We start from the raw sequence: 26,397 nt of genomic DNA on the forward strand, positions 1-26,397 counted from the left end.
TTTTAGAATAATAAAAATTTTTGTTAAATATTTTTGACATTGTTGAAAAACAAGATTCCGAATTTTACTAATTTGCCACTCATTTTACTTTCAATTTTCTAACATACGTTGAAAATATGTTTACACAAATTGCTTTCAATTTTTAAAAATGTCAAGTATTGTAGGAATTTTCAACAGTGCACAATATTTTATATGCAATCAGACGAATGTATTTCCAATTTCATTGATTCATCAATCTTGATCATTTTTTTTCTATATAATATTCTGAATCTCTTTTTTCTTTTTTTTTAGTCTATTGTAAGGAATTAAGTATGCACGTGAGTGAGTTTCCCTACAAGCATTATAACTCATCGTTGTTTATCTTGTTACCTGCTTCAATAGACTCACAATCAGGTAACTGCAGGATCAAGAAAGATGTTACCGACACTGACATTTCAAATATGGTCGAACGATTGTCGACCAAGGATGGTATGTGCAAATTGCGCGATCTGTTACATCGTGATGAGACATCGAAAGAAAATAGAAACTTCTCAAAGTGGCCGATGTTTCTAGTGGAGAAAAATTTGAAAATCCGTGAACTGCTTCTAGCTCTAGATCTCGAGGAATTAATATCATTCGACGCGATTCACGAAATAAAACTATCTAGTTTGAATCTTTCTCGGCATCTCGGCAATGCCGTGCATCGTACTTTTGTCCGTGTCACAGAAAAAGGCTCCCACGCGAGTGCAATCACCATGTTTTACACCGGACAAGAGTCCTCTCCGAACATCAAGCAAGTCGACGTGAATTGCGATTATCCGTTCGTCTGGCTGATCTATGATAAATCGCGTCGAAATATCCTCTTTATCGGAGTTTTCAATAAATTTGCCGAATCCTCAAGTGAGACGGCCGTATAAAATGAATTGAGAAGTACATGAGTCGGACACACATTTTGAAACGATATAAGTGATCTGTTATTGCAAGATGATATGTAATTATAGAAACTTTTTTCCTTTCTACGCGACTCAATCTTTTGTCGATTTGAGTTAATTGTAAGATTAGTATTAATATTTCGTGCGTGATATACCTTACGAGCAACTTCTATTAAAAATTCAAAAATTCATAAAATTATTTATGTCATTAAAATTTAAGGTATGACTGAGTAAATTTATAAATTTTTGGAAGATCGTAATAAAAAAAAGCTCATATTCTTTTATTGAAAATGTAAACTGTCAGTTCTCGTTAATTTTGTCTCGATTTGAATTTAATTGTTTTATAATTTCTTGTGTTATTAATTAACTCAATAAAAAGACATTTAACCTAAAAATGCTGATTATTGTCTCATGATATATAAATGCTAAATTTCGATAAAACAGTTAATATACTCTCTATAAGCTTATGTATATTGTATATATATACATATTTATGTACATATATATATATATATATATCTATGCATCTATATTGTACATATTTATGTACATATATATATATATATATCTATGCATCTATATTGTACATATTTATGTACATATATATATATATATATATATATATGTGTGTTATATATGTATGTGCATATTTTTATCACACATAAATCAAAAGTTTATAGCATTATGCTCTCCAGAAAATTCGTTTGCATTAAAAAATATTTCATAAGATGTTTTTAAATACAGGAATTTATAAAATTTTTATGATCATGAAGAAAATGATAATAAAAATATATATATCTTATATATATGTTAAAATATAAACATTTTTGAAATTTTAGTGATAACAAACGCACTCGTGAAAAAGAAAGTCAAGTTAAGATAGAGTTACTTATTAGAAGAAATTAATTAATTAATTTGAAACTAATATAAAAACTGAATAATGAGACAAAATTCTTTCAACAATCGAAGAAAGTCAAGGTCCCATGATTTATTTACTAAGAAAAATAGTTCTTACTTAAAGAAAAAATAGAGAAAAAAATGTCTTACCTATTTAAAGTTTTAAATAAACATGCAATGCCATAATGAGATAAGTTGGAATCGTTTTTCAAGAAGTCATTTGATTCTTCTCTGAGATAACAACTATGCAACTAGCGAATTTACGGAGTACCGAATTCTCTACCACTTTCTAATAAAGCATTGACTTGGCCTAATTAAAAAACGTTTGTCATTTTCGTGCTATGATACTGAATTAATATAATAGAAAATAAAACTTTAATCTCCAAATTGATACACGTTTCTTTATCATTCGGTAAATTCTTTAAAGCTAATTTACGAATCGCAAGTTATATCTTTCTCTTACGTATTAAGATTTCCCTATGTGACAGATCAGGATGCATTTGCATTCGAGCAGTTATACAACTTCTAGTAAATATATAGTTTATTACGCATCTTTGAAAAATAAATATAAATTATGAAATGACAATGACCAATTCACATACAGATATATATATATATATATATATATATATATATATATATATATAAACGTATAATACAGACAGTATAATTTCAAATATCTCATAGATGTAAAATTCATCGTTTCTTCTTAACATACACATATACAAACAATTAATTAATTGCCGGCTATATAATATTCATTGATGCGTCGGATTCAATATTGCGTCTTCTGTGTGGCTTCTTAAAGCTATAATATTGTTCAGACAAAATTTAAAGTTTGGTCTGTCATTTGCTGCACTCCAGCAACGCTGCATTAGTTGATATAACGAGGATGGACAGTTGAGAGGCATCTGCAATCTGCCTCCCGTGCGTACATAATCCATCACTTCAAGATTAGTTCTGGTAGAACATCGCTATAAGAAGTAAATATCCCGTCCACTAAGGATTCCGGTGCCATCCAACGAACAGGAAGCAGATCTTTTCCTTCCCAAAATGTAATTTCAATAAAGTTAAATCTTCTGTTCTAATTATCAATTTTTTAAATAAGTATTCTTAAGCAAAAATTTTACTAATATTTTGCATTATACATTATATACATAAATAAATATTGGAGAAATATATATGAAAATATATACATAGTTTTCATTTTTCTTAAATTCAATTTGACTTAAAGATATACAATAATATTATAAAGACGCAACAATAGAAAAATACTTATAATAGATCTATCTTTTTTAATAAATTATATCTACCTTGCGGTAATAGTCATCCCTGTAAATATCTCTGGCAAGTCCGAAATCACCGATTTTGACGATACGATTCTCGCGATCTCTCGCAGACACTAAGCAATTTCGGCACGCGAGATTTCTATGCACAAAGCGCAGCTCTTCCTAATAACAACAGCCACGTGCAACATCTTCGCAAATGGCGAGCAAGTCGTGTAGACGCAAAGCGTGTAAATCAGAAGGTTGGAATATTCGACACTCTCTCAAATATTGTTGCAGATCACTTTCCATTAATTCCAACACGAGTAATGGAAAATCCTCGTCTAAGCAGACAGCTAACAGTCTTAACACATTTTCATGTCTAATGTAATTCATAAGCCTAGCCTCTTGCAAGAATTTCTTTTTTTCTTCCATGGAAGCACACTTTCCCAACATTTTTATGGCAACGGATGTCTCTGATTTCGGTTTTTCTAAATCCTTGACGTTCCCTTTAAACACTTGCGAAATGTTGAAAATTAATGTAACTTATATTAAAAAAAAAAGATAATTTACATTCATATAACATTAAACATATATATTTTGTTTTATTTCAAGTAATTCAATGAAAAAGAATAAAATGCATACATATGTCTCATAAAAATTATTGTATTAATATCTCTTTTAAAAAGTTGATTTATATAACTTTTACTAAGAAATGTGTATTTCTATATCTAAACATTAATGGCTTAAAATATGACATTACAAAAATTTTACCATTCCAAATGCGCCGCTGCCAAGGATTTTCGTTAGTGTGATTTGCTCACGTTTGATTTTAGTCAGCATAAATTTATTTGGATTATATTGCAACGCAGAACTGTATAGCGTATTGAGCTGAACGTTTCCGATAAGTACCTCATGTAGAATCGTAAGCAAAACTTGCTCGTTACCTTCTTTGCGTTGTCGGTATACTATTATAAAGTTATAATATATTTAAATAATATTATGCATTGCAAATTGTAAATATTGCTCTTTTAACAAATAAGTTAATATTTTTTTGAAAAATCTCTCCACTTATTACATTAATCATAATTTGTAATTAGAAAAATGTGTATCAAATATACTTACAACAACAAATAAAGTAGCAGATGCAGATTACAATAACGATAGCAGCAAGGCTTAACATCAATGTTAGATTATATTGCGTAGCTCGAATTATCGAATTGTCATCTTTGTTACGTAAAAATATAGTTTTAATTTACTTGTCTTATTTGAATATTTCTACTTATAATTTTATCATTAAAAATATTTCATTCTTAAAATTCTGTAATTCATTTATATGTATGTAAAACAAACAGATCATATTAAAATATCTACATATTATCATATTTGCTTACCAAGTGTTTGAAAAATAAACCTTTCATCAGATGGCCATGTAAAGTTCTCGTATTCAGGATATGTCAGTATTAAACGAAACTTGTATAAAGTTGCCGGTAGCAAGTTTTCTATATAATACATTACTGTCTCATTATTTGTCTCGAAATTATCTGCGATTTGCCACTTTTGCATCACATCATTTTTGTATTCCAGTACGTAATGGATCGTCAAATTAACGCTAGGAATCCACGAAATATTCATATTGTTTATGCTAATTCCGCTAAGAGTAATATTGTTCGGTTCCGAGTACGTGTACACAGTTTTGCTCAAACTGTCATTATGTAAATTGCTGTAGTTAGCTGGATACACACATACATGTACTAAATATTTCTGTTCTGGCAGCAACGACTGGATTATTGTAAAAAATTTGTTGTCTACTTTATTATTAATAAATGGCTTTTCTATCGGTTGCGTGCTGTTCACTGAGTTAATTGTTTCCCAATATACTCTATAAGTTACTGTTGCACAATTCAGTTTCGTGGGTAGCATCCAATAAACTGCCGCTATAGTCGGCGTCACAACCTGAACGTTCACATTTTCTGGTGCATTGAGTTTGCTTTCGTTAGTTCTTAGTATGAGTTCCGATCGGAATTGCAGGTCCATCGATAATTGATCAGAGTAAAAATTGCTCACAGCTAGCTTCAGCTTGTATTTTGTAAACGGTGTTAAATTCTGAATTTCATAATGCCGCTCGTATGTCTGCATATAGAATTCATCGAACTTGTTATTAAGGTTATTATTCAAACAGCTTACATAGATGATATATTTAGGAGTTGGTATGTTGTTTTTGCATTTGTGCTTGCGAGACGATTCTGTTGTATTCAATTTCAAAACAATACTTTTCGCTGTTATTTTTATTATTGTAATATCTTGCATTTTTTCATCAGGTATAAGGCATTCCTTCCGAGGATATGGATGTAAGGAGGATGATTTACCAAACGATATTATGCGAGTAAAGTCAGTCATGCTTTTTATTATTTGCACGTGTTTAAATGCGTTTCTTTCACTGTCAACAAGTGCATATTCCTTTCTTAAAATATAAAGGTAAACATCTAATGTTTTATAATTATGTCCACTTAAATAAATGTTTGTATTATCAGTTATAAAATCTGACACAAACTGTGCGCCCATTTCAGCAGTTGAAATCGAATTGCATTCATTTATTTTAATGTTCGCCACAATTAAATCATCGTTTACTATCCACAATATTAGCGGCTCCTCCGTATTTGTGATGTCAATCTTTATTTCATAATAACTTCCTGATAATGATAAGTTGTATGGACAAAAGGTCATATCGGTTTTTAAAAAAGATTGCACATTTCTTCCGTCAAGATCCGATTTCATTATTACATACTGTATATATGACTCTGCATCTGACATTTCTATCCAGTATAAAAATCTGGAAAATATATATATTATTATATATGTGTATTATAAAACATAATTTTAAACGTGAAGTTAAAAAAATTATAAACTTAAGTTCTTACAATTCTATGATAATTAATGATTTTATGATTCTTTATATCTTTATTACAAAATCATAGTATATTATTGCAAAATTAGAAAATAATATAAATTCTTAAGTGAAAGGAACAAAAGTGTTAATTTTTTTAGTGAATAAAAGTTAGCGTACCCCATAGATGGCTGTATAGTTAAATAAATAAGATTTTCTCTGCTCAAAATCGTATCATATTTGACTATGCCATATTGCCACATTGTTAAGTCCAGCTTTATAATGGATTTCGCTGAGTCGTCATATTCCATCCAATATAGATTTCTTCCTATCCAATCGATGCAGAGATTGTGTGACCTTTTTGTTAAACTAGTAATTTTTGTAATATTATTTGTATTCATATCCCATATCATTAAATATTTTGTATACTTAAACTCATACCAAATCAGCTGGATCCATTAAATTTTATGTTCTGCTACAGAATAAGCCACATCTATTACAATATCTCTGCTATTAAAGGTAAGGACATTGACGTAGGTTCTTGAATCCAGATCCCATATTCCAATGGTATTATTCACTGTAATCAATAATTGAGGTATCGGATTTTTGTGCGTCGTTGATACGTTCATTAAATCTGTATAAGGACCAGCACCAGCTTTAGTATGCGCTCGTACTCGAAAATAGTATGTTGTATTAGGTTTTAGATTATACTCTGTGCGCTCCATTGTAGTTAAATTAGTTTTCTCGTCACAGATTTGAATCTTTTTTAGGTTCTCGATGAACCAACATTGCACTGTATATCCTTGTATCGCTTTGTTTGCAAATTCAGGTTGGTTCCATCTTTAAGACAAATTTTAGCCTATTCATATTTAATAATTTTTTAACAGAATTAATATTTTTATTGTATATGTCTATGTTAAATTTTAGAGAAGAAAAGTATATAGACTGAAAACTTTGATTCTTCACCTGAATGTCACAGAAATGTTGATTTTTTCATTGAGAAATCCATTGAACTCTACGAATGCTCTTGGCTCGCTCGGAATTATTCCTAGAGATTTTAATATGGTACATATTTATATGTTTAAGTTGATTATCTCGGTAAATTAAAAAAAAAAAATAATTTAACGTGCCATGAAAATAAAGAAAAAAGAGAAAAATAAAAATATATTACAAAATTAACATAGTAAGTTTTTAAAATAATGAAGTAACATAAAACCCTTGTGTATTTGTGTGTGTGTATGTGTTTCAAGACTTGTGTTAGAAAAGTAATTGCTAAGTTATAATCAAAAAAACTTCCAATTAAGTGCCAAACACTTTTCTAAAATTTCCTATTGATTCACAAATCAGAGGTACATTATTTGCGACTGATTTAAAACAAACAATAATAATAATTGATGGTGATATCTAAATTTTGCTTTATTTTACATACAGTGTATACATTTTCTCTCTCTTTTCAACAAAATGAATTTTATATTATCATTGTTATTAGCAAATGGTTTGATATTTTTTTAAATTTAATTTTTACTCTCTCTTGAATTTACATTATACTTACAACTTATAAATTTTTTGTTAATTTTTTATTAACGTTCTATATATTGATTGCATCTTACCAATAGATTCTAGGTTCATGGACATATTTGCAAATGTAACTTCATCGACTTCATTGACTTCATTTCTTATAGTCAGGCTATCAGAATAATTCTGATCCGGTTGGAGATTTTGTAAAATGAGATGATTGTTGTTTTCGGTCTCTGAAATATCCTTAATAAAATATAACATATAACAAAAATTAGTAATGCAGCTAAGCCAGAAATTCCAGGATATCTATGATGCTAAATAAAATAGTCGTATATATAGAAATATATATAAATAAGATTACCATAAAAAATAACATCGTATGTCGAAATAAATAAAATAAGCATAAAATTTCTTGTTTTGTAATAATTTTAGCTTGATATTTTATAATTCCATTCCTAATTTATAATGTGTTAAATATTATGTAATTTTATTTCATAAAATTTATTCTTATTATTTTTCATTATATTTTCTTGCGAAATATCAAACATGATTCTTATATTAAAAAGAAACTCAAGCAGAATAGGCAGAATAAGGATTATTTAATAAGAATTCATAATTGTTTCTTTTTTAATAAATGTTATATGAAAATGTTACTCTCTTCGATTCTTGAAGTGATTTTGCTGATAGTTATAGTTCATGATTTAGTTTTTTTGCGATTGTTAGTTGACTTCTTAAAATAAGCGTGTTTACTTTGTAATAATCCGTATGTTTTAATTAAAATTTCAATAATAACGTTTGTATTTCAAGAATAAAAATATTTAAAATATTCTCATTTATGTGAATGTGTGTGATTATAGAAACTATATAAATTTTTGTACTTAAGATTTTGTCGAAATTCTTTTAATCTTTTAACGCACAAAAATTCTGGAAAACAGGATACCAAAAACTTTCGATTGACATTACCACGATATATCAGAATATGTGCATATTCTACTTCTAACTATTTAAATGGATATCTATATTCATATGGTTATATAAATGGATATACTATGAATATTATATATATATATACATCTATAAATTTTTATTAGTTAGATTGGAATAGATTGCTGTTACGTATATTGTTCATTTAACTATTGGCCCTATGAAGTTAATTGATACAATTTGAATTTTATTATACCAATATAGTCGACATTCCTTTATATGTATATAGCACAAATGTAACTATCCTTGACACATCAAAATGACGCTGACTCTTTGAATTAATTTAGCTAAGAAAAAATTAAGTCACAAGTCTTATTATATCATTAAATAATTATAAATATTTAATAAAGTAAATAAGATCTTTTTACAAATTCATGAAAAATCACGTAAAACTCAATTCAAGTGTCATATATATATGTATATATGTATCAAAATAGTGGTAAATTAACAGAAAATCTTATTAATATTAATAATTATTATTCTTAAAAATAGCAATAGAAACACAAACATAATACAGTCAAGTTTTAATATTTCGTCTTAATTAAGTTTAACTTTGTACTATATTATACATCTATTTATAAACAAAATAAAATTTTCAAGCTTTATACATCCTTTCTCATTGCATCTTTTTAGTTTTTTGTATAGTTTTATTTTATTATACAGTATGTAATATTATTATATTACACGTTTTAGTTACTCAAATAAACTGCACAATTACTTGTAATGACATTTAATTGTTTTTTAATAAAGCAAAAAAAATTTCTTACCTGCGTAAAAAGATTGTCCGGGACGGTATGATTCTTTGTCAAAATTGCGATAGCTGCTTTCACCAGCATTTAACTTTTCAATAAAACGCATAATCTCATCTTAAACATAATAATATCTTCCTTTGGTGAATGTTGGCGTTCAATTTTTAATCACCAGTATTGTATTTTTTTTTATTCTATGGATGATTCAGATTTGATCTAATCGACTCGATACTTTATTATGTGCTTGATGAATTCTTTAGAATCTAATTTGCGAATCACGTTATTGTCTTCCAATATTACATTTTAATATATCTTTTTATGATTAATCACAACATTCTAGTAAATAGTAATTTTTATAATTTTTCAATGGGAATCAATAACAAAAATAAATACGAAACGACACGTATTCACTTGATTCTATCGAAAATAATAATATATCTTAGTTGTAATTTCTTTTAATATTTCGTAAAAAGATAATCAATAAAAATATAATCGAACAATTTATAAGCAATACGAAAATTATAGAATTATAAATTTTCTGTCACTTTCACCGCTATTCAAGCATAAAATATTATCCACGTTGATATTTGTCATATTTTTTGTTTCACTAAAATATAGAAAATTATGATTACTTTTTTTATGCATATTATATACTACGCATGCTTTTAGGATTCACTATATGTGCATATTGTTGTGTGAGGTTTATATGATAGTATTTGAATCAAATGACGCGCAACGTTGTCTTTTTTCGTGGCAATCACAATCGTAACTGACTTCGCATACTAGACTGATCTGATCATGCTTTATTTGCTGCGCTTTGTTTATGATTCATTTCTCTCTGCATGATCGACGATACTTACAATCAGGGTTACTCCAACAGTTACTTATTCCAACACAAAGAATTTTTTCTTATAATGTATTTTGAAAATCATGGTAGTCGGGAGACAATATGGTATGGAAAGAATTCGAAAAATATGTTTGATTAATTTTACTATACTTTTAGTAAAATTAATCAAACATATTTTATATTTTATTGTAATAGATATTATTATTTTTTATTGTGATAAATATTAATCAGAGAAAATATAATATAATTATTCGTGGAAACTGTTCACAGAGAGTTTTAATTTTTTAATTGCACTGCTTTACATTTAAAATAAAAAAATGTTTATATTTACAATCTTCGTGAAAAAAGTAAAAGAAGTGAATAATGTATACCCTATTTAAAATTATATACAGCCTCATATATATCATAGACCATTTTTTAAAGGAAACAGTAATTCATTAAGTGATTTTTTAATACATGCAAATGATCATAAAATGCTCTTAATAAATGGTGAAATGTTTAAATTAAAAATGGTTACAAATATTGAACCGAAGTATAATTAATGCAATAAATAATTGGCAAGTTGAGTTTGCTTGTAGGTATTCTATTTATGTCGATCTATAGCAGCTTTATTCTCTAAATAGGATTGCAAGATAAATTAATTTATGCAAAAATATTCTATTAAGAAGTAAGTTTACTACATCGAAAACATAAAAATAATATCTATATTATTCATAATAAATCTAGGAATTTTTACACTCCAAGAAAGCAAGTTTATTAAAATAATTCTTAATTGGCTCGATAATTAGAAATTAAATCGTAATAAAAATTAGGCCTTTTCTCGAGCAGGAAATAAATAAAATGACGATGTTAATATCTAGTGTTGAAACTTCATTTATTTAATGCGGAACATTTCGTGCATCTACTTATGACTTCTTCAGCCGCAATTCAAACTACAAGTATGACTAATTAAAAAAATTATAAAAATTCTTATTAATCTTACAAACTATTAATATGTATATGTTACCCATGTGTACAAATGATCACAAATATTTTAGTACGATTTAATTTCTAATTATCGAGCCAATTAAGAATTGTATTAATTATACGCAGGCCATAATGCGTTGTTATAGTAATAATTATTATAATTTTCGTTTCAACACGATATTTGTGATCATTTGTACACATGGGTAACATATACATATTAATAGTTTGTAAGATTAATAAGAATTTTTATAATTTTTTTAATTAGTCATACTTGTAGTTTGAATTGCGGCTGAAGAAGTCATAAGTAGATGCACGAAACGTTCCGCATTAAATAAATGAAGATTCAACACTAGATATTAACATCGTCATTTTATTTATTTCCTGCTCGAGAAAAGTCCTAATTTTTATTACGATTTAATTTATTAAAATACTTTATAATTATAATTTAATATTTTATAATTATATAATTTATAAATAATATAATTAATTAATATTAATTATAAATAATATATTATTTGTTTTTTTATTCTATCGTTTTTATCGATCACTCATCGTCGAGAGTCTCGTAAAAATCGATCGAGTACAAGAGAAGAAAATTATTATGTTAGAAACATTAAAAATATTATGTGCTTTACTAAAAGTATTGATGCTACTTTAACAATTTTATAGAAAATAAAGACTCATTAATATTAAAAATCTTTATTTTTAAATATAAAAGTTTCATAAACATATTTGGGCTACGTTTTAATATATGTATACGGCCACATTTATAATTATAAAAGCATAATTTTATACTACATAACATCTATTTATAAATGTGGCAATTTTAAATGTATTATAATATTAACAAACTTTATACATACATCCTTTTTTTGTATCAAGTTTTTTGCTTATGCAGTTTTTGTTTAAGTAAATTTTTTTTAACGTTTTTTTGTACAGTTTTACAGTTATATATGTAAATTAACATTTGTAAAAACATTTAATTTTCTTTAATAACAATATCTTTTACTTGAATAAAGTTTAGATACGAACACAGTGGAATGGCTTTCTGGAAGCTGACCGGAGCTGCAATATACCTTGGATCCTTCGAGAAGTACGTGATAGCTTATTAATATTAGTACTTTTATAATAAGATAAATTGGAATCGTTTTTCAAAGAGTCATTTGAATCTTCTCTGAGGTAACATATAATCATTTTCTAATAAAGCATTGACTAGCCCTTACATAATTAAAAGGCGCTCGTGATTTTCGCGCCATGTATACTGAATTAATAAGACAAAAATTAAAACATTAATATCCAATAAATTAAATCTTTATATATATCTTTATATAAATCTTTATATATATCTTTATATAAATCTTTATATATATTCGGTAAATTCTTTAAAACTAATCTACGAATCGCAAGTTATTATCTTTCACTCTTACATATATCCTTTTGTTACAGATCACGATGCACATGATCAAGTTATAAAACTTCTAATAAATATATTATAGTTCATTACGTTCTTTTTTTAAATAATACTATGAAATTACAATGTGCAATTCACGTATAATACAGACATCTATTTTCAAATATCTCAAATAGATGTGCAAAAACTCGTTTCTCCTTCATATGCACATGTACAAATAATTAATTAACTGTGTTGACTAGATAATATTTATTGCATGCAATTTTACGTTTTCTATATCGCTTCTCACAAGTAAGCCTCGGAGAACATTAGACGCCGATTTTTTCAAATTTATTACAGTTATTTCTCATGTCAAAATATAAAGAAATCTGTCATTGTTTATAGCTTAAAATTGATTTTTTCATTTCTTTAAAAATTTTTTTAATTTTGCGCAAATACACGAATTTACACATGTTTCAATTGTTTCTAATTTATTAAGATAATAAATCTATCCGATTAAACGTAGTTAAAACGCGATATTAAAATTTAAACCTAATATGTATTTTTTTGTCATGTTCAAAATTGTTATATATAAGAATAAAAAATTTTAAAATTAATGAGTCCGTTTACTCAATGTTACATTGATAAACACATACATATGTATATGACACTTTGATTTATTTATTCATGAATTTTCTGTAATTTTTTATACATTTTTATTTATCTGTAAATATCTATTTATATTTATAAATTTTTGTATAAAACTTACAGAGAAAAAGGCAAATTATTTTTTATTTAATACAATATTAAAAAATCAAAATTTTAGAGTTAAAATAAATTGTAACAAAACAATTACTAAGTATCGAAGTAAAAGATCAATACAATGAATCTTCGAATTGGCTCAATCAATCTGAATCAATAAATCAATAAATATGCGCAACAGCTATCACTCGCTATATGTGCGAATTTATATACTATTTATCACTTAATGTATATGTATATTTACATTAAGTGATAAATAGTATATAACTATTAACTTTAACATACACACATATTAGGTACATATTTTCTCTCACGGGATACAAAGTTTATGATATCGTGCTCTTCAAAATTTGTTTGCGTTAAAAATATAACAATAGAAAAAGAAATTTAACAAGATATTTACACACACACACGTGTGCGCACGCACACAGAAAGTTATAAAATTTCTATGACGAGGAAGAAAATGATAATAAAAACATTTATTGTTGAAATATAAACATTGTTAAAACTGTGAGTGATAATAAACGCATTTATAAAAAAAGAAGTTGAATTATTTTATTATTTTTCAATGTTAGTAAACGAAATATATGCTAAAGTTTAAAATTTTTCTTATGCAAATGTGTTAATAGTAATATAGAACATTATACATATATTATATAATTATAAACTATTATAAGCGTATTATTGACTTTAAAAATTAATATCTAATTTTTTATTAAAGTTAATGCAAATCATTATATGTAATATTTATTTTGAAATATTTTCAAGCGATCCAACGAGATAGATCAACTTACAAGCTATACAATGTATATCAATAGAACATTTTAAATCAACTTCTAGATCAAGGATTACTACATGTCACCAAACAACGAATCTGTGTCCAAGATTATTCTGCAAACGTGACCGTAAATAATGAAATCGGTAAGTATTTATCGGTAAGAAAGTTTATTAAGTATTTAATACACTATACATTAATTCATCTACATGTTTCCAGTTGTGTATTATAAATTTAAAATAAAAATTATAGAATATCGTGAATGGATATTAAGAAAACAAAAAATTTTATAGTAATTTTATCTATCTTCATATGTCATTTCTAAAAGTATCGAAAATAACCACCTATTTGAATTGATACTTCTTGATAGATAAAACTTGATCTCTTTTCATATTTTAATGTCAAATGGTGAAACGAATTATGCTAAAACGATCCCGAGTAAAAATGTTGATGCTACTTTAACACTTTTATATAGAAAATAAAAATTCATTAATATTAGAAATCCTTATTTTTAAATATAAAAGTTTCAAGAACATATACATATATTATATTATGGTTACGTTTAATATATGTATACGGCCATATTTATAATTATAAAAGCATAATTTTATACTACATAACATCTATTTTTACATGTGGTAATTTTAAATGTAATATTAACAAACTTTATACATCTTTTTTATATCAGCTTTTAATATCAAGCTTGTATAATGTCAAGCTCTTTGATTATGCAGTTTAAATTATTTAAGTAAATTTTTTTAACATCACCTTTTTTGTTTATATCTTTTACAGTTATACATGTAAATTAACATATGTAAAAATATTTAATTTATTATAATAAAGAAATCTTTTACTTGAGTGAAACTTACAACCATATACAGTAGAGTACTTTTTCTGGAAACTGAACAGAACTGCAATATATCCTAAATCCTACGAGAAGTACGTGATTATTCGTTAGTACTTTTAGTTAAACATACAATGCCATAATGCAATAAATTAGAACCATTTTTCAAAGAGTCATTTATATCCTCTCTGAGATAACACCTATTGTAGGTCACTGGCGAATTTACGAAGCAAGGCAACAATTCTCCCACTTTCTAATAAAACATTGACTAGCCTTTACATAATTAAAGAGCACTCGTAATTTTTGCGCTATGATACTGAATAAATACAATAATTAAAATATTAATGTCCAATATTAAATGTTTTTTGTATATCATTCGATAAATTCTTTAAAGCTAATCAACGAATCGCAAAATACTATCTCTTTCACTCTTACATATTAAGATTTCCCATTGTAATAGATCACGATGCATCTGCATTCGATCAAGTTATAAGACTTCTAGTAAACATATAGTTTATTACGTTTCTTTGAAAAATAAGATTATAAAATGACAATGACCAATTTACTTACAAACATACATAGAGATGTCTAGTACAGACTTATTTTCAAATATTTCAAATAAATGTGCAAAAATTCGTTTTTCTTTAATATACACATGTTCAAATAATTAATTAATTGTGCCGGCTAATTTATATTCATATTGGATGCAATTTTGCGTCTTTTATGTCGCTTCTTAGATCTATAATATTGTCCAGACAAATTTTAAAATTTGGTCTGGCATTCGCTACACCCCAGCAACGCTGCATCAATATATATAACAAAGATGGACAGTCGAGAGACATCTGCAACCTGCCTCCCTCGCGTACGTAATTCATCACTTCGAGATTAGATTTTGTAGAGTAAGGTTGCTCACCCAATGATGTAATCTCCCACATTAGTACTCCGAATGACCAAACATCGCTCTGAGAAGTAAATACTCCGTTCACTAGGGATTCCGGTGCCATCCAGCGAACAGGAAGCAGACCTTCTCCTTCCTAAAATAAAATTTTAACAAAGATAAATCTCCTATTCTAATTATCCATTTTTGCAATAAGTATTCTTAAGCAAAAAACTAATATTTTGCATTATACATTTTGTTTACTAATATTTTGCATTATACATTATAAACATATATATTGGAGAAATATATATAAAAATATATATACATGGTCATCATTTTTCTTAAATTCAATTTGACTTAAAGATATAATATAATAATATAAAGACGCTACTATAGAAAAACACTTTCAAAAAGTTTCATCTTTTTTAATTAATTATATCTACCTTGCGGTAATAGTCATCCCTGCAAATATCTCTAGCAAGTCCGAAATCACCGATTTTGATGATACGATTCTCACGATCTCTCGCAGACACTAAACAATTTCGGCACGCGAGATCTCTATGCACAAAGCGCAGCTCTTCTAGATAGCAACAGCCTCGCGCAACATCTTCGCACATAGCAAGCAAGTCTTGTAGACGCAGTGCGTGTAAATCAGAAGGTTGTAATATTTGACACTCTCTCAAATATTTTTGCAGATCAGTTTCCATTAATTCCAACACGAGTAATGGAGAATCCCCGTCTAAGCAGATAGCTAGTAATCTTAACACATGTTCGTGTCTAAAGTGACTCATAAGCTTAGCCTCTTGCAAGAATTCCTTTTTTTCTTCCACGGAAGCACCCTTTTTTAACATTTTTATGGCAACGAATGTCTCTGATCCCGGTTCATCTAAATCCTTGACATTCCCTTGATACACCTGCAAAATATTGAAAATTAATGTAACTTTTATTAAACAAGAAAAGATAATTTAATTATATATAACATTATACATATATATTTTAATTTATTTTAAATAATTCAACGAAAAAAAATTAAGTGCATATGTATGTCTCATAAAAATTAATGTATTACTAATTCTTTTAAAAAATTGATTTATATATCCGAAAAAATTGTATTCTCGTCTTAAGTATATGCCACTTATCTTTATAATATCTTCCACTAAAATAGGCGCCAAAAGGATCCTCTTAATTTAGGAGGAAAATTCTCTAAAGAGATATTCTTAACATGCAAGAATATATACTTAATGAGATGTTTTTCTATCCGTGTATTATTAAAATTATTAATCGATATAACAAAAAACAGTCTTACAAATGGACATTTGTTACTTATTACATATATATTTAAATGTTACACATATAATTAAATATTTTTTATGTATTTGACATAGTTAAATACACATTTTTGCTTATTATGTTATTATTTTTAATATTAATTGTAAACTTATAAATATAAATAATATTTTATTAACTTTTATCTTAAATTTATTATTTAATTATTATATTTATTTAATACACCGCTGAAATTGACAAAAAAATAAGAATATATTCTCAATTTAATATAAAAGATGGAAATATTCTTATTCATTAAGAATATCTATTAAGAGGACTTATTAACGCATTTCAAGAAAACAATTTTTTTGGTGTATAATTTACTAAGAAATGTGTATTTTTCATTTCTATATCTAAATATTAATAACTTAAAATATGACGTTACGAAAATTTTACCATTCCAAATGCGCCCCTTCCAAGGTGTTTTGTTAGTGTGATTTGCTCACGTTTGATTTTAGTCAGCATAAATTTATTTGGATTAAATTGCAACGCAGAACTGTATAGCGCATTGAGCTGAACGTTTCCGATAGGTACCTCATGTAGAATCCTAGTCAAAGCCTGCTCGTTATCTTCTTTGCGTTGTCGGTATACTATTATAAGTTATGATATATTTAAATTATATTATGCATTGCAAATTTAAAATTTTGCTCTTTTAACAAGTAAGTTAACTTTTTTTTAGAAAATCTCTCTACTTACTACATTAATCATAATTTGTAATTAAAAAAATGTGTATCAAATACTTACAACAATAAATAAAGTAGCAGATGCAGATTACAATAACGATAGCAACAAGGCTTAACATCAATGTTAGATTATATTGCGTAGCTCGAATTATCGAATCATCACCTTTGTTACATAAAAATATAGTTTTAATTTTTTGTCTTATTTGAATATTTCTACTTATAATTTTATCATTAAAAATATTTAATTCTTAAAATTCTGTAATACATTTATATGCATGTCAAATAAACAGATCATATTAAAATATCTGCATATTATCATATTTGCTTACCAAGTGTTTGAAAAATAAATCTTTCATCAGATGGCCATGTAAAGTTCACGTATTCAGGATATGTCAGTATCAAACGAAACTTGTATAAAGTTGCCGGTAGCAAGTTTTCTATATAATACATTACTGTCTCATTATTTGTCTCAAAACTATCTGCGATTTGCCACTTTTGCATCACATCATTTTTGTATTCCAGTACGTAATGGATCATCAAATTAACGCTAGGAATCCACGAAACATTCATATTGTTTATGCTAACTCCGCTCAAAGTTACATTGTTCGGTTCCGAGTACGTGTACACAGTTTTGCTCAAACTGTCATTATAGAGATTGGTGTAGTTGGCTGGATACACACGTACATATACTAAGTATTTCTGGTCTGGCAGCAACGATTGGATTATTATAAAAAATTTGTTGTCTACTTTATTATTAATAAATGGCTTTTCTATCGGTTGCGTGATGTTCACCGAGTTAATTGTTTTCCAATATACTCTATAAGTTGCTGGCGCACAGTTCTGTTTTGGTGGCATCCAATAAACTGCCGCTATAGTTGGCGTCAGAACCTGAACCGTTACATTTTCCGGTGCATTGAGCTTGCTCACGTTAGTTTTCAATATTACTTCCGAGCTGAATTGCAGGTCCGTCGATAATTGATCAGAGTAAAAATTGCTTACAACTAGCTTCAGCTTGTATTCTGTAAACGGAGTTAGATTTTGAATTTTATAATGCCGCTCGTGTGTCTGTATATAAAATTCATTGATCTTGTTATCAAGGTTATTCACACAGCTTACGTAGATGATATATTTAGGAGTTGGCATGTTGTTTTTGCATTTGTGCTTGCGAGTCGATTCTGTTGTATTAAATTTCAAAACAATAATATTCGCTGTTATTTTTATTATTGTAATAGTATAAATTTTTTCATCAGGTATAAGGCATTCCTTCCGAGGATATGGTTGTAAGGAGGATGATTTACCAAACGATATCTTGGGACGAAAGTAATCCGTGCCTTTTATTATTTGCACGTGTTTAGATGCGTTTTTTTCACTGTCGACAAGTGCATACTTCTTTTTTAAAATATATAGATGAGTTCTATATAATGTATTTACATTATATCTAGTTACATAAATATTTGTATTATCAATCACAATCGTTGGCACAAAATTTGAGCCAATTTCAGCAATTGAAATTATATTACATTTATTTATTTTAATGTTCGCCACAAATAATTCGTGTTTATCTAGCCAGAATATTAGCGGCTCCTCTGTATTTGTGATGTCAAGTATCATATCATAATAAAATCTTGAAAATAATGCATCGTATGCACAGAAGGTCGTATTGGTTTCTAAAAAAGGTTGCACATTTTTTCCGTCAAGATCCGATTTCATTATTGCAATCTGCATATCTAAATACTGTTCTATTAAATATAAAAATCTGGAAAATATATATATTATTATATATGTGTATTATAAAACATAATTTTAAACGTGAAGTTAAAAAAATAATAAGCTTAAATTCTTACAATTTTATGATAATTAATGATTTTATGATTCTTTATATCTTTATTACAAAATCATAGTATATTATTGCAAAATTAGAAAATAATATAAATTCTTAAGTGAAACACACAAAAGTGTTTATTTTTTCAAGTGAATAAAAGTTAACGTACCCCACAGACGGCTGTATAGTTAAATAAGCAGCGATATTGTTCAAGATCTTATCATATTTGATAATGCCATTTTGCCACATTGTTAAGTCCAGCTTTATAATGGATTTCTCTGAGTCGTCAAATTCCATCCAATATAGATTTCTTCCTATCCAATCGATGCAGAGATTGTGTGAATTTTCTGTTAAACTAGTAATTTTTGTAATATTATTTTTATTCATATCCCCTATCATTAAATCTCGTATATACTCATGGGCATTATCAGTCGACTGGATCCAATAAATTTTATGTTCTGCTACAGAATAAGCCACATCTATTGCATTAACATTGCTATTAAAGGTAAAGAGATTGACGTAGGTTCTTGAATCCAAATCCCATATTGCAATAGTATTTCTCATTGTAAACAATAATTGAGGTATCGGATTTTCGTGCCTCGTTGATACGTTCATTAAATCTGTATAAGGACCAGCACCAGCTTTAGTATGCGCTCGTACTCGAAAATAGTACGTTGTATTAGGTTTTAGATTATGTTCTGTGCATTCCATTGTAGTTAAAATACTTTTGTCAGCACAGATTTGAATCTTGTTTAGGTTTTCGATGAACCAACATTGCACTGTATATCCTTGTATCACTTTGTTTGCAAATTCAGGTTGGTTCCATCTATAAGACAAATTTTAGCCTTTCCATATTTAATAATATTTTAACAGAATTAATATTTATATTGTATATGTTTATGTTAAATTTTAGAGAAAAAAAGGATATAGACTAAAAACTTAGATTCTTTACCTGAAAGTCACAGAAATGTTGATTTTTTCATTTAGAAATCCATTGAACTCTACGAATGCTCTTGGCTCGCTCGGAATTTTTCCTTGAGATTTTAAGATGGTACATATTTATATGTATGTTGAAGTTGATTATCTCGGTAAATTAAAAAAAGAAAAATAATTTAACGTGTAACGAAAATAAAGAAAGAAGAAAAAAATTAATTATTTAAGCCAAACAAGAAAAATAATGAAATTGATAGTGTTATCTAAATTTTGCTTTATTTTACATACAGTGTATACATTGTTTCTCTCTTTTCGACAGAATGCATTTTATATTATCCTTGTTATTAGAAAATGGTTTAATATTATTTTTTTATAATTTTTACTCTCTTGAATTTACATTTTGCTTAAAAATTGTAAATTTTTTGTTAATTTTTTATTAACGTTTTATATATTCATTGCATCTTACCAATAGATTCTGGGTTGATGGACATATTTGCAAATGTAACTTCATCTACTTCATTGACTTCACTTCTTATAGTCACGCTTTCAGAATAATTCTGATCCGGCTGGAGATTTTGTAAAATGAAATGATTGTTGTTTTCGGGCATTGGAATATCCTTAATAAAATATAACATATAAAAAAAATAAGTTAGACAGCTAGGCCAGAAATTCCATGGTATCATTAATGATAAATAAAATAGTATATATAAAAATATATATAAATAAGTTTACCATAAAAAATAACATCGTATGTCAAAATAAATAAAATAAGCATAAAATTTCTTGATTCTAATAATTTTAGCTTGATATTTTATAATTCCATTCCTAATTTATAATGTGTTAAATATTATGTAATTTTATTTCTAAAATATTTATTCTTATTATTTTTCATTATATTTTCTTGCGAAATATCAAACATGATTCTTATATTAAAAAGAAACTCAAGCAGAATAGGCAGAATAAGGATTATTTAATAAGAAAACATAATTGTTTCTTTATTAATAAATGTTATATGAAAATGTTACTCTCTTCGATTCCTGAAGCGATTTTGCTGATAATTATAACTAATGATTTAGTTTTTTTTTGCGATTGTTAGTTAACTTTTTAAAATAAGCGTATTTACTTTTTAATAATCCGTCCGTTATGATTAAAATTTTAATAATAATCTTTGTATTTCAAGAATCAAAATGTTTAAAATATTCTCATTTATATGTGGTTGTGTGTGATTATAGAAATTATATAAATTTTTGTACTTAAAATCTTGTCGAAATTCTTTTTGATTATGGTTATATCTTTTAACGCAAACAAATTCTGGAAAACAGGATACCATAAACTTTCGATTGACATTACCACGATATATAAGAATATGTGCATATTCTACATATAACTGTGTTACGTCCGGCGGACTCCACGATTCTTTTCTTTCCCACGACCAAGGCGAAGTTTGGTGTTAGGTAAATAAAAAAGGAAGAAAAGAGATAATAATAATCTAAGCGGCACGTATATAATAAAACGAAAACATGCCCAGCGAAACGGACAGCTGCAGATATTGTGAGCGACCGATAAATATTACAAAATCGGTAAATAAAAAAGACCAGGCGGAAAGATGCCGAAAGCGGATTCTTGCCGACACCCTCGCGAATAATAAGTTAAAATCACAAAACGGGAAAACACAACGACGGCGAGAGCGGGCCGAAAGCGAGCCCACCTTTGAGGGGAAAACTAGAACAACTAATTGATAAAATTAAACGTGCCAAGCGAAGCGGCACCGCAGCGGAAACTCTCGCGAGAAACCGACAAACATTGTAAATCGGGAAAACACAACGATGGCGGGAACGCGCCGAAAGCAAATCCTTCTCTAGTAAGATTAGGGGAAAACAAATAATGAAAACGAAAGTGTGCAAAATAAGATAGCACACCTGCGGGTATTCTCGCGAGGAAGCGGCGAAAAATATAAAGATTAAAAAGATGCCACACGCATCGCCTCTCAGCAAACAAGCTCTAAGCCGCACGTGAGAGCAATAAAGCGAGAACCCGCCGATAAAAGCGGCACTAACTAACGCCAAATATCGCGATATAGGAAAAACTAACAACAAACACCGCCGCCGATATCGAAATCTCGAGACATCCCCGTTTTTGGGAAGCGAGCTCTGATTCGTAAACGACTGCAATAAATTTCCGTTTCGTAGATCCTTGAAACGCACCCCATAGAAGGGGAAAGGAAAAATATTAAAAAATGCAATTACGAGTTTCTATTCGCGGGATTTTGTTAAGAGGTCGGAACGGAGGGCGTGAACCAAAAAACTGAATATAAACGCGAATCTCACAGCGGAGCGACACTTACCGTGTTCGTACAAGCACCGACAAGTTCTATTCACGTACAGCTCGAAAATCGTAATTTGCGAGTGGTAATAAGTGCGATTGATCACCTACAAGACCAGCCAGAGTCAGAGCCAGAGCCAGAAGCAGACGAAAAGAAATATACTACGCTCACTACAAGTAGTAAGTCTATTTTTTATCTCACCCTACTAAAAGGAGTTCTTGGACAAATAATATTATTTAATGTCCAACAGACGTTATAGAAAAGTTCGCATTAAACCCCCTCGTCCTCAAGCTCTCCTTATCACCGTTGGGTTCCCTGCATAATTGCAGTGCGAGCTCCTGATTTTGCGGGTTCCCTGCATAACTGCAGAGTGAGCTCCACGACCCCTCCTTATCTCGCGGGTTCTCTGCATAACTGCAGAGTGAGCCCCACGACCTCCCCTTATCTCGCGGGTTCCCTGCGTAACTGCAGAGTGAGCCCCACGACCTCTCCTTATCTCGCGGGTTCCCTGCATAACTGCAGAGTGAGCCCCACGACCTCCCCTTATCTCACGGGTTCCTTGCGTAACTGCAGAGTGAGCCTCCTTGACTTCCCCCACTATACTAACGAACAGAATTACAGAGGTGCAAACTTTTCAATAATATATATATATATATATTAAAAAAATATTGAAGTTATAAAAAACATATATTGAGCAAATATTATATCCATGAACTCCCTCGAAGACTCGCTTCTTATCATTGTCATTATTTAGTGAAAACCCAGCAGCACTCAAAAAGGGTTATAAAACACTCGCGGAATCGGCGGAATCGACGCTTGAGGCGAGAAGTGGCTCGGGCTACGGCCGACTCATTCCCGGACGATAGTCCAACCCAGGAATTATTAGAGCGCTTAATTACAGAACACATTCATATAATAAATAAACACAGCAGAAATAGGAACCCTGACACTCCCCTTGACCCTCTGATTTCCTCACCAGAGCCATCGCACATTCCATCTTCTGCACCTCAGAACCCTCCCTCTCCTTGTCACAATCATTCTCCCTCCCCCTCACCACTTAATATAGAGTGTGACGAAGGTTGCACTTGTCAAGAGGTAGAAGAAATCCCCTTTATTTATAACGAGGCCTACTCCTTTTTAAGGAGACACATCGGGCAAATTCCATTCCAACACGAAGACGAATGTTATAGATGGCTCCTTTCTAATTTCCCTATACTAGAGCTCCCACTCCCAGAAGGTGTTTACACCTGCGGGCCAGACGATCCCGATGAAGAGCAGTTCATGAGAATTGTAGCGGAAAGTCTCCCCGGCGCCCTCATCCCTATGTTTACCCCTATACATCCCAACCCTATCGGATTCCCCGTCGATATCCTCCGCGCCTTCCTTTTCCCTTCCACCGTCGAAATTACCGAACTCTCATAGACTAGCATTCCCTCTCACACGCACACACATGGACACTATTTTTATATATCTATTATCGTTTAAATTATTGTAATCACCAATCGGGACCCTAAAATTTAAACAACTCTCCCCCCTTTTATGTCCCGATTGATGACCTCCGTACTTATGTAACACCCGCGAAACACACACACACACACACACACACCTATTTATAGACCTATTAAATCCCGCGCGCGAGTTAATTGTTACTTATGTATCCGTTTTTTCACCGTTTTTATTTATAGGAATAAAACTTAATTTTATTATGAACTCGCGTTTAATTAATTGATTAACCCGCTCTCATTACCTCCGTCCAGAGATCGCACTAAGGTCCCATCCCGCGCAACAGAGATTAAATTCTCTTGCCGAAAAGGGACCACCGAGCGAACGCCCTTTAAATAGCGTAAGAGCGATCCTCGCGGTCGTTGACCTCTTTGGGGCCTAAACACGTTCGTTCGGGTCGAACTAACGCACTACCTGGCATTGTTCGACTTAAGTAGTTACGTCCTTCCTTTCGACTCTTCCTTCCTTGAGTCTGGACGTAACAACTGTTTAAATGGATATGTATATTCATATGGCTATAAATGGATATACTATGAATATTATATATATACATCTATAAATTTTTATTAGTTAGATTGGAATAGATTGCTGTTACGTATATTGTTCATTTAACTATTGGCCCTATAAAGTTAATTGATACAATTTGAATTTTATTATACCAATATAGTCGACATTCCTTTATATATATATATATAGCACAAATGTAACTATCCTTGACACATAAAAATGACGCTGATTCTTTGAATTAATTTAGCTAAAAAAAAATTATGTCACAAGTCTTATTATATCATTAAATAATTATAAATATTTAATAAAGTAAATAAGATCTTTTTACAAATTCATGAAAAATCACGTAAAACTCAATTCAAGTGTCATATATATATGTATATATGTATCAAAATAGTGGTAAGTTAACTGAAAATCTCATTAATATTAATAATTATTATTCTTAAAAATAGCAATAGAAACAGAAACATAATACAGTCAAGTTTTAATATTTCGTCTGAATTAAGTTTAACTTTGTACTATATTATACATCCATTTATAAACAAAATAAAATTTTCAAGCTTTATACATCCTTTCTCATTGCATCATACTTTTTAGTTTTTTGTATAGTTTTATTTTATTATACAGTATGTAATATTATTATATTACACGTTTTAGTTACTCTAATAAACTGCACAATTACTTGTAATAACATTTAATTGTTTATTAATAAAGCAAAAAAATTTCTTACCTGCGTAAAAAGATTGTCCGGGACGGTATGATTCTTTGTCAAAATCGCGATAGCTGCTTTCATCAGCATTAAACTTTTCAATAAAACGCATAATCTCATCTTAAACATAATAATCTCTTCGTTCGGTGAATGTTGGCGCTCAATTTTTAGTCACCAGTATTATTTTTCATTTTATTCTATGGATGATTCAGATTTGATCTAATCGGCTCGATACTTTATTATGAGCTCGATGAATTCTTTAGAATCTAGTTTGCGAATCGCGTTACTGTCTTCCAATATTACATTTTAATATATCTTTTTATAATCAATCACAATATATATATCTTAGATCATATGAAGGAATTTTTAGTAAATAGTAATTTTTATAATTTTTCGATGGGAACCAATAACAACACGAAGCAACACGTATTCACTTGATTGTATCGAAGATAATAATATATTTTTGTTGAAATTTCTTTTAATATTTCGTAAAAAGATATTCAATAAAAATGTAAACGAACAATTTATAAGCAATCCGAAAATTATAGAATTATAGGTTTTCTGTCACTTTCACCACTATTCAAGCATCAAATATTGTCCACGTTGATATTTGTCATATTTTCTTTTCACTAAAAATATAAAAAATTATGATTACTATTTTTATGCATATTGTATACTATGCATGTTTTTAGAATCCACTATTTGTGCATATTGATGTGTGATGTTTATATGACAGTATATTATTTGAATCAAATAACGCGTAACATTGTCCTTTTTCGTGGCAATCGCAATCGTAACTGACTCCGCAGACTAGACCAATCTGATCATGCTTTATTTGCTGCCGTCTGTTTATGATTCATCTCTCTCTGCTTGATCGATGATACTCGGTGTTTCTTCCAACAGTTACTTATTCCAA

At 28.9% G+C, this 26,397-nt stretch overlaps 4 protein-coding genes across 10 annotated transcripts; 1 reads left to right on the plus strand and 3 right to left on the minus strand.

Moving 5' to 3' along the window:
* Nucleotides 1–440: 440 nt before the first annotated feature.
* On the plus strand, nucleotides 441–896 carry LOC145945074 (serpin B3-like). Its single transcript, XM_083053907.1, has one exon. It carries the CDS (start codon nucleotides 441–443, stop codon nucleotides 894–896), a length of 456 nt encoding a protein of 151 aa, XP_082910033.1.
* A 1,488-nt stretch (nucleotides 897–2,384) lies between these two features.
* On the minus strand, nucleotides 2,385–6,373 carry LOC145945205 (proto-oncogene tyrosine-protein kinase ROS-like). 3 transcript variants are annotated; one of them, XM_083054054.1, is made up of 6 exons: nucleotides 6,141–6,271; nucleotides 4,468–5,906; nucleotides 4,199–4,300; nucleotides 3,848–4,041; nucleotides 3,122–3,591; nucleotides 2,385–2,852 (listed from the first exon to the last, which is right to left on the minus strand). In XM_083054054.1, the coding sequence occupies exons 1-5, from the start codon at nucleotides 6,269–6,271 to the stop codon at nucleotides 3,565–3,567; spliced, it is 1,893 nt and encodes a 630-aa protein (XP_082910180.1). In that variant the 3' UTR covers nucleotides 2,385–2,852; nucleotides 3,122–3,564. The 3 variants fall into 3 exon arrangements, with proteins under 3 accessions (XP_082910180.1, XP_082910179.1, XP_082910182.1); XM_083054053.1 differs by lacking the exon at nucleotides 2,385–2,852 and having other exon boundaries at nucleotides 3,121–3,591; nucleotides 6,141–6,373; XM_083054056.1 differs by lacking the exons at nucleotides 2,385–2,852; nucleotides 3,122–3,591 and having other exon boundaries at nucleotides 4,026–4,041; nucleotides 4,199–4,394; nucleotides 6,141–6,373.
* A 45-nt stretch (nucleotides 6,374–6,418) lies between these two features.
* LOC145945206 (proto-oncogene tyrosine-protein kinase ROS-like) lies at nucleotides 6,419–14,855 on the minus strand. Of its 2 annotated transcripts, none has more exons than XM_083054058.1 (4): nucleotides 14,821–14,855; nucleotides 7,571–7,721; nucleotides 6,927–7,008; nucleotides 6,419–6,800 (listed from the first exon to the last, which is right to left on the minus strand). In XM_083054058.1, the coding sequence occupies exons 1-4, from the start codon at nucleotides 14,824–14,826 to the stop codon at nucleotides 6,419–6,421; spliced, it is 621 nt and encodes a 206-aa protein (XP_082910184.1). In that variant the 5' UTR covers nucleotides 14,827–14,855. The 2 variants fall into 2 exon arrangements, with proteins under 2 accessions (XP_082910184.1, XP_082910183.1); XM_083054057.1 differs by lacking the exon at nucleotides 14,821–14,855 and adding an exon at nucleotides 9,230–9,967.
* Nucleotides 13,960–26,283, minus strand: LOC145945204 (proto-oncogene tyrosine-protein kinase ROS-like). Of its 4 annotated transcripts, none has more exons than XM_083054050.1 (10): nucleotides 26,181–26,283; nucleotides 25,503–26,110; nucleotides 20,906–21,056; nucleotides 20,459–20,540; nucleotides 19,676–20,332; nucleotides 18,014–19,440; nucleotides 17,746–17,847; nucleotides 17,398–17,591; nucleotides 16,119–16,589; nucleotides 13,960–15,829 (listed from the first exon to the last, which is right to left on the minus strand). In XM_083054050.1, the coding sequence occupies exons 2-10, from the start codon at nucleotides 25,608–25,610 to the stop codon at nucleotides 15,491–15,493; spliced, it is 3,531 nt and encodes a 1,176-aa protein (XP_082910176.1). In that variant the 5' UTR covers nucleotides 25,611–26,110; nucleotides 26,181–26,283; the 3' UTR covers nucleotides 13,960–15,490. The 4 variants fall into 4 exon arrangements, with proteins under 4 accessions (XP_082910176.1, XP_082910177.1, XP_082910175.1 ...); XM_083054051.1 differs by adding an exon at nucleotides 24,510–24,750 and having other exon boundaries at nucleotides 25,503–26,264; XM_083054049.1 differs by having other exon boundaries at nucleotides 25,503–26,264.
* Between the last annotated feature and the right edge of the window lie 114 nt (nucleotides 26,284–26,397).

Source organism: Prenolepis imparis, unplaced genomic scaffold (genome assembly GCF_030444845.1).
Source record: "Prenolepis imparis isolate NDT839.2.m4 unplaced genomic scaffold, iyPreImpa1.0 SCAF_14, whole genome shotgun sequence".
Classification (NCBI taxonomy): Eukaryota; Metazoa; Arthropoda; class Insecta; order Hymenoptera; family Formicidae; genus Prenolepis; species Prenolepis imparis.